Genomic DNA, 15,163 nt, shown 5'->3' with positions numbered 1-15,163 from the left:
CTGCAGTTCTCACTCCGATTTTTTAAAGAACAGTATTGAAGTCCATTTCTAAGGAATACTTTTATTAGAACACCAGCCCTGCAGAGCAGGCAAATGAGATGTGTTGTTTTTCTCCCTGGGATTGGTGAGCACAGAAAAGAAGCCCCACAACTCCAGGGACATCTATCTGCACCAAATCAGGTTATCTGTTGCTGCATTTCTCCTCCTCCAGAAAGTCAAAGCTACACTCAGTGATCCCAGATTCCTATAACAGGACTTATGCCACTGGGTCAGGAACCTGAGAAATCTCAGGGGAAAAAAAAATGCCACTATATGTTCATTAGGGAGCTCTGGTGGCATAGTGCCTGAGGCACTTGACTGCTAACCAGAGGCTGGTGGTTGAAACCCACCAGCCACTCCTCGGAAGGAAGGTTGGGCAATCTACTTCCGTAGTGATACCGCCTCGGAAACCCAAGGCAGGGTCGCTATGAGTCGGTCCGACTCAACAGCACATAACAACAACAACATTTGTTCATTAAGGGCTTTCCAGCTGGATGAATTAAAATCCCTGTGGTTAAGCAAAACAGAGTTCCATGCTCACACTGTTTTTTTGCAGGAAAGACTAAATTTTTAAGCTGGGCTGTCTGAGTTCCAGTTTCACTTCTTCCAGTTACTAATTACTTGAATCTCTCTGCACTTCAGCTGCAAAATGGGGTGGATAGTGACAGGGCTGTTGTGAAAAAAAAAAATCCAGTGAGCACATATATCAAAGGCTTGGAGCAAGGCCTCATGTGGAGTAAACACGTGGCAGATGTTTGCTGTTAGGGCTTCAGAAAAGTAGCTTGCATTCTTCAGTTCATTGTCTTTCTTTTACCATGTGCTAGCCCACACTTTAAGGAGCTCTGGCGGCATAGTGGTTGATGCATTCAGCTGTTAACGAAAAGGTCAGTGGTTTGAGCCACCAGCTGCTCTGTTGGAGAACGATGTGGCAATCTGTTTCCATAAAGATAACAGCCTTGGAAACCTGATGGGGCAGTTCTACTCTGTCCTACAGGGTTTTCATGAGTCAACTTGATGGCAGTGGGTTTGGTTTTATGGCTTTAGTCTCATACTTCCAGGAAATTATTATGAAAAAAAAAAAAAAGATTTGGAAAATGTTGATCATTTAGGACAGAATCACATAGGACACTTTTGACTCTAACAGGACACTCAACTTAAAATGGCTTAAACAATAAGGTGACTTCTTTTTTGAATTAACTTTTTATTCTGGTATAATTGTAGATTCAGATACAGTTGAAAGATTTCTTTTTTAAAAATCTCAGTCTCTGTAGTTCCTTGAAACTGACATGCCACCGCTTGTAAGATGCATCCCACATTCAGAAATATTAAAACGTACAAAAATATGTTTCTGAATCAAAACGAGAGGTGTGAACGTAGAGGCTTGGCGACTGGTTGTTTCAGCGGTCCAACAGCATGGTCAAGGCCTCGTGTCGTTTCTTCCTCCCCCTCTGCCAGCTGCAGGCCTTCGGCTCTTGCTTCAAAGCCAGCCCCACGGGTGCAAGACGGCTGCAGTGCCCCGATGGTCTCTTTTTAAAAACAAGAAAACTTTCCCAAAGTTCCCTAGCAGGCTTGCTCCCGGGTTTCCTTGACCATAATTGCATCAGACTCTTTCCTCAAACAATTCCCGGCAAAGGGAATAGATTCGTCATGTTTGGTGTGGACTCATCGAGATCATCCCTTGGGCCAGGGAGGGACTTGCCCCCTGAAGCACACGGCTGGCCAATAGCTGCACAGCATCTATGTTCTTCTAAGATGGAGGAAGGGCGGTAGCTGGCTTTGCAATGGATAACCCCGTCACACAGCTCCACTTCCTGTGACAGTGCTCTGTAACTGCTCCCAAAGTAAATAGCCAACTACTGGTGGTGTAGTGCCTAGGGCATTTGGCTGCTAACCAGAAGGCTGGCTGTTCAAATCCACCAGCCACTCCTTGGAAGGAAGGTTGGGCAATCTACTTCCGTAGTGATACGGCCTCAGAAACCCAAGGAGGGGTCGCTATGAGTCGGATCCCACTCCACAGCAGTGGTTGCGTTTTTGGGTTTCCTTTATTAATACAATGAAAGATCCCTTCCCAGGTTAAGAAATACACTTCACTATTCCAAGGGCTCTGTTTTCTCTTACAATGCGTTTCAGGTACCAGGTCTTCGATCCTAAATCCTAAAAGGGACCCCATGAATAGGCCACTCCAACACAGCAGGCCTGGCTATCTGCACTTCCCCTTTACGGCTCAGAGCCTGGGTCCCTAAACAGCTCTGGGAACTCCGGCTCTGTTCAGCTTGGGACCTGCTTTTGTCACTCAGCAGTAATTGTGTGACTCACTCTTTCCATGTCAATAAACACTAGCCATGTGTGGTGGCCATGTAATTCCACTGCATGCACAACTCCAGTGTACTAGACCTCACCTACAGTGAGTGCCAACAAGACCAAACACGTGTACGCTTCAGTCCCAACACCAAGGGGCCCATTCCTGCTCATTCGGGACTCAGAGCCTCCTCTCTATGGTCTCCCCAGTCACCTGTGGACTGTCTAGCGGGGTACCTCCCACGTGCCTGGTCTCCCCAGTCACCTGTGGACTGTCTAGCGGGGTACCTCCTCCGTGTGTCGGCACAAAGACTCTCAGGGTCATTTTGCTCCAGCTTCTTGGCCCTTGCCTGGCTGCCCATGGCCGCCCCATGCACTCTGAGTCAGCAGCTGTGCCCTGAGCACAGTTGGGCTCTGTAGGTGAAGCTGTGAGCACAGCGAAGAGCAACCAGTCAGGCGCAAGACCGCCCTGCTGGCGCCCAGAGCCTCACGCCTTCCACCAATCAGCTCCTGCAGGTGATGAGAATGTTCTAAGTCTCCCCTGGGGTGTGGTTACATACATGGCTGATCCATGCATTGAACTACTGGACTGTACGTCCTGGACTGCACATTTCACATGGATGCATTTTATTGCATGTAAATTATGCCTTAATAAAACTGACTTAAAGAGTTTAAAAAAAACAAAAACAAAAACTAAGAGTTTAAAAAAAAAAAAAACAAACAAAAACCCCAAGAGTGAAGACTTGACCCTTGTCTTGCTCATGGCCTAATGGAAAAGGCAAACATGAAAGCCAGTAATTCTGAGACAGTGAAGTGAACGTTACAAGAAGCATGTTAACCCTGAAGGAGCTTCCGCTCACTGTACGCTTACCTTGTGCCAGGCACTGTGCTAACTGCTTTGCACGTACAATCTTAAAACAGTCCTCCTCCTCACTTTACAGCTCAGAAACTGACACTCATCCAACTCTTCCTTCCATAGGGTGGCTCAAAACTGGAACCTTTGCCCCAAAAAACAAAAGGCCCGGTGAATATCAACTGATCTATATGCAATGCAATATCCATAATCCCCTATCCTCTGGGACTGGCTTAAGAGTCCAGCCAGCTTACCGGGATGACAAAACTGACCACCCCCTCGTTAGGGTTCCACATACCTGATTTGCACAGGCACACTCCCACAAGTGCCATGCGTCTTACTTTCATTATCAGCAGCTATCCAATCATTTGGTGGAATGGTGCTGTTTCTCTCTCACTGCCGTTTAGTCGGTTTCAACTCATAGCTACCTCTCCTTGGGTTTCCGAGGTGGTATCTCTATGGAAGCAGATTGCCCAGTCGTCTTTCCGAGGAGTGGCTGGTGGGTTGGAACCCCCAACCTTCGGGTTAGCAGTCAAATGCCTTAGGCACTATGCCACCATATTACACATAAAACCAAAACTCCAATATAGAGAATGATATAATCCAGGCTCAATGCCACACAGGATCATTGCGAAAGGGGAGATGAGCATAGTGAGGGAGTAATACAGAAAAGGCTTCGTGGACCTGGACATTTAAACTAATTACCAAAACTTATTGTTTTGTCCCATTACGTCAAAAATGAAGCCAGATTGGTTGCTTGGAAAATAATACTCACAAAGTAGCAGTGGTGTTACATTATTCTCTGGTATTTTCATAATTTAATTTGTTGCTTTTTCTCCCTTCAGGATTAAAGACACACAAGGCAACGGGTCCCTGCGGTCCAAGGCGCCCACGCTACTTTCAGGGTCATTCTGAGCCGTCCTTGGGCCAACGCGCTCCCGGGCGCCCTCTGCCGTCCGGCAGGGGCCGCACCAGTCTCGCCCCTATTTTAAAAGTAGCCGAAGGGGACGCCAACAATTCTCTCACAATCACCCTTCTCTTCATTAACCCAACCAACCACGCCAAACCACCCCTCTCCGCCCGAAATAAATTACGCGGAGCAACTAAAAACGAAATTCGGCCTGGCCTCAGTTTGCTCATCAGCCCCTTTCCCTTCGAACTTTCTGTGCCTTCTGGGACAGCTGCTAAATGCTTTTCTCGCTGAAGCAACCCCCCATCTTCCTTTTCAAACTTCCGCGGCCCTTCACAAACAAAGCTTCCCTTTCTGAGCTTTCTACATCCCGGTGAGCGGCCACTCCTACCTCAGCCCCAAGTCCTTTTGAGGATGGGAACTGCATTTCCCATCAGCCTCTTCTCAGCATCGCGAGAGCAGCTTCGAGACTGCCAGAAAGACTTCCGCGCAGGCGTGGTCTCTCGCTCTTTCCGCGGCCGGCCGCGTGGCTGGAAGTCATGGCTGTGACTGTTGGTTCTGCGAGCTGCGGGGCAGGCTCAGGCCTTGGGTGGTGGTAAGCCTGTGGGATCTTCCTTGACGCGGTGCTGATACATTGGCCCCTGAGAGCCTCTGCTTCCTCAGAGGAGAAATGGTGGCAATAAGGCCGATCTTCCCCGTCATAGAGTGGCTGGGTGAGAAAGCCCTTCCTACACGGCGTGGCCTCAAGTGCAGGAGGGCGCGAGCTGAAGCCCGTCTTTGGCGTCGAAGAGCCCCGCTTGGGGGACGGGCTGCAGCCTGTGCAGCCCTGTGTGCCTCCGTGTGCTAACGCCAGCGGCCCTGCTGGTCTCCCCTGGCCGCCCCCTGGGCCGACGGCGGAGAATACAGCTCTTCATTGAGCATCGGAGTCTTAACGTGTGGCATTTGCGTTGCCTTGAGGACAAGCCCAAGTCGTCGTTATTATTCATTTTATTATTATTAATTCTACAGGTAGTGGTCAGTGGGGTGGTAGACTTTCTCTTACAGCCTGTAGCGTTAAGAGTCTTACATGCACATATTTTTCTTCTCAGGCCTTTTTTTGGCACCTGAAGAGACAGTGAGAATGCCGGCTGGACCTTCCAAGTTGAACCTGAAAATGAGTGAAATGGGCTCCCCCCTGAACCTGCGTGATCACCAGGAAGGAGAGATGGGTGGAGGCCTTTTGCAGACATCTGCCTCAGACTTTGTTCTGAAGTGAGTTCAAGTCTGTGAACGCCTGCTGACACATAAATCCCCACGGAGTGGAAGGAGCCTCCCAGAAGCTTAGCAGCCACAGACTGCTAAGTCCTTAACGGTAAAAGTGAGGAGGAACTGCGCCTCTGTAATTTGGGGCCACCTCTGGTAGCGTAGTGCCTAAGGCACTTGACTGCTAAGCAGAAGGCTGACGGTTCAAACCCACCAGCCACTCCTCAGAAGGAAGGTTGGGCGATCTACTTCCGAAGTGATACTACTGCCTCGGAAACCCAAGGAGGGCTTGCTATGAGTCGGGTCCCACTCAACAGCACATAACAACAACAATAGGGTGCTGGGTGGTGGAAACGGTTAAATGTTTGACTATTAACCAAAACCTTGCCGGTTCCAAGCCACCCAGATCATCCCCTTCATTGAGTGGCTGGGAGAGAAAGCCCTTCCCAGACGGTGAGGGGGAAGCCTAGTGATCCGCTTTGGGATGGTGGCGACCTTGACAATGTCATGCAGCAGTTTTCTGTAGCACAGGGTCTCCGTGAATTGGAACGGACAGCAGTGAGTTTTTGAGTATCAACTTTTTCAAAGAAAGATGAATGCTGCTGTGTAGAGATGAACGGGACCCTTGCAAAATGTTTTGGTGTGCTGAGATGTCGGAAACGTGACTGGTTGAGCTGAGGATGAGTTTAAGTTATCCCTGTCTGAAACAACTTCTTCTGTGAGGAGTTCAGACTTGCTGAGGCTCAACTTTGTGATAAGCCTCAAGAATAAATAGCTCACGGTTGTTTCTGTAGAGTGAAACTTGTCTGTCCTTCTCTTTGAGGTTACAGGTGTTGGCTGAACTTTGAGGAGGTCATGTGCAAACCGTCAACTTCAGATGTCGGGTATAAAGGAGCTTCATGAAAGAATCCCTGTGAGGTATTCAGCTCTTTTCACAGACTTGCTGCATAGGTGAAGGTCCCTGTACGAGTCCCTGGGAGGTGCAGACAGTGAAGTGCTTGGTTGCCACTAACCAAAAGGTTGGGTGTTCAAGTCCATCCATGGGTGCCTTGGAAACAGGGCGAGGCTTAGAGAGTTCGCTTGCCCAAAGTTACACAGCCAGTTAATACCAGAAGGTGGAGTTGAGCCCATCGGTGTAAAGTCTGCGTCTTTTGGCTGTTTGTGTAAAAGCTGGGCCCTTGGTCCTGGTCATAATGGGGTTAGGTCACAATTGGTTCAACAAGAAACTGGTGTCACTGTCTTCCCCTCCCCCGCCTCCCTAGACATTTGACAGTGTCTGGAGACATTTTTGGTTGCCACAACTTCTAGTAGATGGTGTTAAACATCCCACAGCACATAGGACAGCCCCCCACCACAAAGAATTATCCATCCCAGGTGTCAGTACATCTCAGATTGAGAAACTGTGTGTTGTACTAACTCCAGGGTCCTGGTCTCAGTTCTGTTACCAAATAACCACCCCAGAGCCTTGAGGTCTTCATTTATAGCACGGGAGGTAACGGATTAAGTTAAACCCAAAGCCACTGGTGGGGACCCTAGAGGACATAACTGCCCCGCAGGACTTCAAGGATGAGATCTTTGCAAACACGGCAAGGAAGCCACATGTTCTGACCTCCTCTAATCCCACAAGAGGAAGACAGAATTACTATCAATAGTCCAAGGCCTATTCCTGAGAGGCCAGACATGCTGCCTCCCTCCAGTCTTTTCTCCAACCCTTCCTCCCAAAGCTCCTACCACCTCTCTCCTGGGTTCGATAATTCGCTGCAGTGGCCACACAGAACTCACGGATTACGGGGTTTATTAGGGAAGCACCAGGCTACAACTCAAGTTCAGGAAGAACGCTCAGTCTCTCTCCCAGCCCACCATCCCGCAGCCAACAGTCTCTCCCCCAGCAGTGCGTGTCCCTCGGTGTCTCACTCAGCAATGCGCGTCTCTTATGTCTCTTTCCCAGCAGCGCGTGTCTCTTTAAGGAGTGTGTGTCTCTTTCAGCAGCACGTCTTTCTCAACCAGCAGTCAGAGAGTGTTCTGTCTCTAGGAGACCTCCTTTTGAGCCCGGCAGAGTGGCCAAACTAGCCAATCACAGCATCAGAACTCTAAGCACCTGAGAGAGAGTGGGCACATCCCAGAACATTGTTTTGTGCCACTCCCAGCAGAAATACTCCAGGTGGACAACTTCAGCAATCAGGAGCTCCCCAGTTGCTCATAGAAAATCCCACCTTGGAGTTTACAAAGACTTATGGGTAGAAAAGCCACACTAAGTAATTTACTACACCGCAATCTTTATAGAAGCTGACTGCCACATCTTCATCCCGTGGAGCAGCTGGTGGGTTCACACTTAAGCCTTTCCCTTAGCACCTCAGCGCTTACCACTGCTCTGCCAGGGTCGTTTCATGGACTGGGTTAGTGGCTCCAGAACCTGGCTACCCCGCAGAACCTCCTCTCGGGCCCCACCTCCAGCCTTGGAGTGGCTCTGTGGCTGTGGAGTGAGGCCCCTCCAGGGGCAGACAGGTAGGGACAGTGAGGTGACCTGTCTGCTTTCAGTGCAAGGACTTGGTTGTGACAGCGAGATTACAGTGCTGGCTATTCTTGGGTCACTCACGGCAGAGCTCTAATCCTTTGTCTTGAAAACCTCAGAGCCACGTGCTTGCTGGACTCTGCGACCTATTTTTGGACATAGGTGAGTGGAGAAGTGACCTTGTGGGGCGTCACTGCCTCTTGGCAGCAGGGACTGTGTGTGCGGCCGGGCAGCAGCAGGCTAGTGCTGTCTCAGGCGTTTTACTGACACCCTAGAAAGAATGTGTGCCACTCACGGCTTCTAGACGTTCCATATCGAGTGGCCCAGACTAATGAAGTTTAAGGATTGTGGCTATGCGAGGTCTGGGACGCTGGACATAAAAAGATGAAAAAAATTTTGCCAAGATTAGGAGTTTTCATGAAGTAAAGCAAAAGTTGATTGAAATTGGTTTACATGGACTGAGGATGGCAGTGCTGTGGGTTGGTGGGAGCGGAGTCGATGATGATGCAGTTATCCCTGTCTGAAGGCAGAGAAAGCCTTCGTGTGTGGAGCTTGGCTGTCTGAAACTCAGCTGCACAAGCTGATTTTGAGAGATTCAGGCTTGGTCTAAGAGAGCCGGGGGAGCGTTATCTTGAGTGAGTTTTTCTTTCTGATCCCTTCTCCTTGCCAGGTGCCGTCTGAACCTCAGTCTCTCAGGGCTCAACTGCGTCCTTCAGCAGCAGACCCCAGCTGGCGGCAGGGCTGGTCTGCTGCCCCGGGCCTGGAGCTGAGCCACACGTGACGTAAGCAGGGGAGGCAGTCCCAACAGGCGTGGGTGGAGCGGGCTTTTGGTCTGTCCCTGCCCTGGGCTTGGGGTCACACTAAGTGGCAAGGGGACCTTAACCTGGGCTTGCTTCCTTTGCTAGGTGTTTACAGTGTGCCAGACTGTGGACTGCTCTGCCTGAGGCAGGTGAAACACGATCTCTGGTTTGTGCTGTCTGGTTCCCTGGTCTGCAAACCTTGACTGAGGGAGCGTGGTCCAGCCTGCTGCTTAAGGGTCTGGCCCTGTGCACCTGGAAGTCTGGGTCCTCTGAGGGGTCAAGCTGAGTGGACTCCAGCAGGAATCGAGAAGCCCTGGCTTAGGGCACCATTCCTCTGAAACTGAAGGCTGCCCTATTGTCACATCGAAGCCCCTTAATTCAGAGCTCTGAGGGCACAGGGTATGTGGGGTGGCAGGCAGAGAACCATGAAAGGTGCAGGACAGTGGGTGTGCAGGGCTCAGCTTTGCTGTGGTGGAATGGGAGGCTGCTGCCACACATTTCCAGAAAATGAACACGCTCTCGGAAGCTGAGACAGGAACTTGAAGTGCAGGCCAGCTGTGGCCGTGAGGATGCCCATGACCCTCACGCGTCCGTTTCTGTGCCAGGGTCCTGGCCTAGAGAAGGCACCATGGCGTTGGCAGGGTGATTGGGTTTCTAGGAGCTGTGTTAGGGGACAGGGACGTCTGCTAAGCAACGGTTCTCCGTCTGAGGGGCTTGGCTGGTGGGGGCTGCTCTTGGGCGGCAGAGGGCTGGCTGGCAAGCGAGCGAGAGCAGCCAAGTGGCAGTTGGAGGCACTCTGGCTTTGTTCCCCTTTAAATGCCAGGCCTGAGACAGGCACAGAAAGTTGGCTGCCTTTTATGCTGAAATGGTGGGGGTGCCAGTTCTATGTAAGGTCACTGTTTCTGCTCGGTTGCCAAGGGAGCTATATTTGGGCTAGCTTTCATGAATGTGAAAACTGACCCCAACCTGCAAGTACGACAAAGTGAAAAGGGAACATTAGCAGTGGGAAAGCCTGCATCCGTGGTGCTGTGGACTTGTGCCTGGACTTGACTCTGAGTGCACTTGACTGCTCGCAGAACTCGTCTACCTTTAGGTTTGACTTGAAAGCTTGCATTCAGGGAAGCTTTGTGGGAGACCTGTGGCGGTGCCCTCGAGCAGCGGCTCCTCGGACGGAGCTGCAATGTGGAGGTGAGCTGGAACGGCCCCAGCCTGCCTGGAGACCATCCGCTGGTGCCTGGACAGGGGGTGCCTCTCCCCAGCGCACACGTGTATACACCTAATCCAGGACTGGATAGAATGAGGGCCCGACTGCCTTATCCTCTAGACGAGTCTTCCTTTCCTGGTAGCTTTCCATTTTCTAATTTTCTCTCTGGTTTTACAGGTTGTGGACTCACTCTGGACCGTGTGTGCCCTCACACCAGCGACTCCAGGCCGAGGATCTGTGCTCCTGTCCCTCACCTGTCCTCAGAGGGGACTGGCTCCGCTCTGCTCATTCTCGGAGGCAAAGTAGGGAGAATCCTTGAGCTTCAGGAGGAAAAGTAGCCAAGAGTTCACAGCGAGACCCCAGAAGCCTCTGGCAGGACAGGTAGTAAAACTGCGTGCCTGGGATTTCTCACTGATGGACAGGTCTGCGGTGAGGTGAGCGGAGGCCTCTGCCAGGAGGACTACTGAAGGAGCAGATGGTCAGCTGATAAAAACGTGTTGGGTGGGTTTTTTGTGAAGGTGTCAGTGCATCTTGAGTTTAAATTTTGAGGCACAAATAAAAGTTTTTTTTCACCTGACTCACTACACTAGCATGGTGCCTTTCAGCCTTTGATGGTGACCCTCCCTCTGAACCTTCTGCTGTGTGACTCAGTGCATGTGTCCCCGTCTAAGAAACGCTGCTTCTGGGCCTGCACCAGCCCTCCACGCGTGGTTGCAGATCAGACCTGTCTCACTGCGATCTGCAGGTTTTCACTGGGCTGTTTTAGGGAAGTAGGTTGCCATCCCTTTCTTCCTAGTCTGTCTGATTCTGGAAGCTGTGCTGAAACATCTTGAGCACCGTGTGAGAGTGTGAAGTGCCCTGGCCGGGAATGGAACCTTGGGTCCGTGTGCGAATTCTGAACCACCAGTCCTCAGATTGATTCTTGGACCCTACCAATGGGTCGCAACCCCAAAGTGTTCTAACTCTGTTGAAGATCTAAGAGAACTGGCAGAAATTGCTCTGTACCGACAAACGAGATAGGGAATGGGAAAAGTCAGAGTGTTGTGGGTAAGGAGGGGTCAGGGGTCCTAAGTTTTGGGGCGGTTGGTTTATAGGACAACCTGGATTCTTCACTGAATCATTCTAGAAGATCCTCAAAGGTGCTGTCAGAAGCAAAGTGCACTTCCGAGTTGGACTTTTTTTTAAAGCAGGTATTCTTCAGACGGGGAGAATACAGGAACAGGCCTTGGCCTAATGGCCTAAGTCGGCAGCACTGTGGGGCCGACTCCAGCCCACGGCATCTCCGTGTGGGTCCCGCTAGAACTGCTCCATGGAGTTTCCACTGGGTGATTTTTCAGAAGTAAATCAAGGCTCCAGAGGTGACTGGGTGGACTCGAGCCCCTGACCTTTGTAACAAGCAGCCCAGCTGTTTGCACCACAGGTCCTGCTGCTCTGCTTCCTGTGATGGTGGAGTTGCCTCAGTAGTTAAACCCAGGGGGCCACTGTCTGGTCAGATGTCTCAAGGTGCCCTATTTTCACTCTGCTGCTGGAGTTGACCCTTCAGTGTCATTAATCAGCCCTCCAAGGTCAGATCCTGGGTCTGCGTGGTCTCACCCACTAGCCTAGCAGAGACCTTTGGCGGTACGCAGGTTAGCCCCTCAAACTCCTAACCAAGAGGGCTGTGGTGATGCACTGATGGCATGAGACGTCCTAAAACCACTCCCAATAAAAACAATCTGTCGAGAATTATTAAAGTGCCTCACCTAAGTTCAGATTTATTGATGTTCATTGATGCCATGATTTGAGACCAAGAGTTGGTTCATCACCCAGTAAGTGATGTCATACACTTGGTGACAATGCCTTTCGAATGGGATTTCCCCCAATGGCAGGTAGTGTCTGTGCCCTGACCCTCTTCATGTACCCAGAACCCTCTGGTTCTTGAATTTTAGAGTGGTTCCCCACCTGGACACCCTGCACTTGACAGGCTTCCTCTCCTTCCTGACACAGACGGTCACTTTGTCGTTTGAAATTTCTCAGTGTATGCGGTTATCCAGGCTCCTTACATTCTGCCAAGTTCCGTGCCCCCACCTTCTCATGAACGGAGGGTGCTTCCCACCCCAGGGATCATGTTCTCAGAAAGGCCCACGGGGCTCATCCTTGGGTTGAAGAGTCGTGGTTGTGTGCGGGGTCAGAAATGTTGACGCAGCTTGAGGGCGGATTGGCTGGCAGTGTGCCCCTGCGCTGCGGACGGGTACGTGCCCTTGGCACTGCTGCTAAGGCACCTGGTGCTGTCGACCAGCCTCGAGTCGCCCCGTGGATGTTTCCAAAATAGCTGTGTACCAACCGCTGGCTCTGAGATGCCCGGCCCTAAGGTGGCCTGCTCCCTGCCGGTGGGGGATCCCCACTTTGCATCCTCAGAGTGTTCTATGTGAAGCAGTTCATTTTTCTCAGCCAAGGTTGGGATGTCTCAGACCTGGAGGGCAGTTCTCTTGGATGAACCCAGGACAGGCTTCCGTGACAGTCATGACTCCACCTTGTATGTCCCGTTGGGAAGAAGGGAGCTGTAGGGAGTTGGAGCGCTCACCGATTGAAAAGAGCTGAGAGCCACATCTCTGTGCTGGGAAGCAGGACTTGGGGCTGGCGTCAGCGCTGGTACAGCCAGATGAGGCCAGCCTTGTGCAGCTCCCTCCACAGAGCGGCTTCCAGAAGCAGGTCGTGGTTTGCGTAGAAGATCAGTGGTTTCTTTGTTCTGTCGAAATAGTGGTCAGAAAATTTCCGGTAGTTTCTTGTGATGAATCCATAGGCACTAACCTGTATGAGGACAGTCATCGAGTTAGCCTTCACTGACCTGTGCACACAGACTCAGGTGAAGTGACAGAAACTCAGAAAGACACAGCTCTGCTGAGCGAAATAAGTCAGTCACAAAAGGACAAATATTGTATTAGTCCGTTATTGTGAAAGTTAAGGAAAGGTTTATATATTGGAGGACATTGTCTTTGTTGGTTACCAGGGGTGGGAGGGAAGGGGAGGGAATGCTGTTAGATAGATAGAGATAAATATTGATTTGGGTGAAGAGAAGGGCAATGTACCAAATGTGAGTGACCAATATGGCAGCATTGAGGATGAGAAAGACAGAGAGAGTTACATGGGCAGTACAAACAACAAATATGAACCCCTTTGCAAATACAATACTGAGTTGTCAATGAAAGCAAACATGGGTATAGGGACGGATAGATGGGTGAACAAGCTAAACAATTATGTATGTCTAAATGGAGAGTGTATCCAAGATCATATACAGGGTTGGCAGACAATGGGCCTCTCAGGGTGCAGAAGAGTATGAAGGGATGGACACTGGGAGGAGGTAACTATGGGGAGGAAGTGGGAGGGGAGCTGCTGCATTGTAAATTTTGGTCAATGACATGAGACAAAGTATATGTGAACTGCTGTATGAAAAGTGAATTTACTCTGTAAATCTTCACCCAAATCCTAATAAAAAAAAAAAAAAGAAAGACACAGCTCCCCACCTTCCTTAGGTACCTTGTGTGAAGATGCAGGTGACCAGTAGCCATGGCTAACCCTGTGTCAGGCACCGTGAGCTCTCACACCTTTCCCCACCTTAACCTGACGACAGTCAAGTAACACCCCATTTTCAAGTGGGGAAACAGATTCAGAGAGATCACCAAAAGTATCCCCAGGAGGAATGTGGCAGGTGAGTGGTAGAGCTGGGTTTCGAACCCAAGGCCAAGAACATGAAGTTCAAGGATGAAGGCAAAAGCCCGGGACTCCTGTTCCCATGGGGACTGCAGGCGAGAGATGTCTGCTTTAGAGCAGGGAGAGGGGGACGGCCCCAGTCTGGAGTGGCGTGTGACCACCAGCTCCTGTACTGGGTGGCATGGGTCACTGCCTGACTGCACAGCTGCTCAGCCTCTCTGCCCCCCACAGTGCACACAGTGACTTCAGAGATTTTGCACGAGACTAAACCTGCTGCCCTGTGAAGAAGATACTGCAGTCTGAAGGGTGGCCGATACAGAGTGGCTGCCCTGGGAAGGAGCAGTGAAGGAAGGGGGATAGGGCAGGGGAAGTGGAATAAGAGCAAGTCTGGCCTGGGAGCTGTCACTCAGCCCGGGGCTCAGGGACACAGCAGCCCTGGCACCTCTGTCAGCTCCTTCCGCAGGGGTCCCTTCCCCACAGGAGAGGCCCAGATTCCCGGTGTGGGGGTGACAGGCCTCGGGAGGATCAAATCAGATCCCACTGACACCTAGAGTACCTGAGAGAGGGCCTCTTACCTGGTCACAGGTATGCAAAGCTGTCAGCAGCATGAGGGCACCAGTACTGGGCATATACAGGTCTCGAAAACTCGTGTTGATCAACTCTGATTTCAAAAACCTGGAAGCAAACCGAGGTTTCAATACCAGGAATACGTGTGGGGCCCACACAAGCTGGTGGGTATGCCCATTACGCTTGACCGAGTCTCGGGCTGGCAGACCTCAACACTGGTCCTAGCCTAACAGACTCCCTAGTTGGGGGAAAAAAAGCAGGTGACCTGAACTTTGGTTGAAATAAAAACACGTTGGTCAGGGAGTTGGGGTGAGAAAGGGGGAGGGGATGGCTTGTCCCCCAAGGATCCCGACCCCAGCCCAGCTCCCTGGCTCCTTTGCAGCCCCCCGCGTCAACCCCCTGCTACAAAGCACCAGAATTGCCAGGGCATCGGTGGCCTCTGTACAGCCTGAGAGCTGAGGGCCTCTGTCACCAGAGCCCTGTAAGAGGCACCGGAACGCAGGTCCTGCGCCTAGAGTCACGGGTTTGGGGGTGCACACGGTGCAGAGCGAAGCCTCAGGGCAGTGCTTGTGGGCCCGGAGCAACACGGCTCCTCGGCAGCCTGGTCTGAGCCTGTGTCCTCTGTAAAATGGGGTGTGACTCCCAGGCTCCCCATCTGCTCTGGAGGCCAGTGCCAGCCTCCACAGCCTGTGGCAGGTCGTCTCAGCTGTGGCACTGCTGGCATTGGGTGAGACTACCCTCTGGGGTGGGGCTGGCCTGCGCACTGTGGGATGTTCAGCACCAGCCCTGGCCCCTACCCACTGGAGGTACTCTAACCACCTTGTGACAACCAAGTATGTCTCCAAACAAAAACCCACTGTCGTCAGATCAGCGACCCCATGTGCTACAGGGAACTGCCCTATGGAGTTTTCCTGGCTTACGGAAGCCGGCCACCAGGTCTTTCTTCCGCAGCACCACTCGGTGGGTTTGAACCGCCAACCTTTGGCTTAGTTGTTGTTGTTATGTGCCGTCGAGTTAGCCCTGACTCATAGCGACCCCTCCTTGGGTT

At 51.4% G+C, this 15,163-nt stretch overlaps 1 protein-coding gene and 2 non-coding genes across 3 annotated transcripts in view; 2 read left to right on the top strand and 1 right to left on the bottom strand.

Moving 5' to 3' along the window:
* Nucleotides 1–6,011: 6,011 nt before the first annotated feature.
* On the top strand, nt 6,012–6,089 carry LOC122152176. The gene has a single exon (XR_006164436.1). It is a non-coding gene; the product is annotated as a small nucleolar RNA R38 (small nucleolar RNA).
* Nucleotides 6,090–8,344: 2,255 nt separating this feature from the next.
* Nucleotides 8,345–8,425, top strand: LOC122152167. The gene has a single exon (XR_006164427.1). It is a non-coding gene; the product is annotated as a small nucleolar RNA R38 (small nucleolar RNA).
* A 4,055-nt stretch (nt 8,426–12,480) lies between these two features.
* The window catches only part of ST6GALNAC2 (ST6 N-acetylgalactosaminide alpha-2,6-sialyltransferase 2), a 17,359-nt gene continuing 14,676 nt past the window's right edge, over nt 12,481–15,163 (bottom strand). The window contains exons 12-13 of the mRNA XM_042783530.1: nt 14,124–14,223; nt 12,481–12,648 (exon numbers count right to left, since the gene is read on the bottom strand). Of these exons, the coding sequence (XP_042639464.1) occupies nt 12,481–12,648; nt 14,124–14,223 (268 nt within the window). The remainder of the gene's footprint in view (nt 12,649–14,123; nt 14,224–15,163) is intronic.

Source organism: Orycteropus afer, unplaced genomic scaffold (assembly GCF_000298275.1).
Source record: "Orycteropus afer afer isolate SDZICR_OR568_19922 unplaced genomic scaffold, OryAfe1.0 scaffold00018, whole genome shotgun sequence".
Taxonomy (NCBI): Eukaryota; Metazoa; Chordata; class Mammalia; order Tubulidentata; family Orycteropodidae; genus Orycteropus; species Orycteropus afer.
Note: the sequence above shows the minus strand (reverse complement) of the source record. Positions and strands in the feature narration are given on the sequence as shown.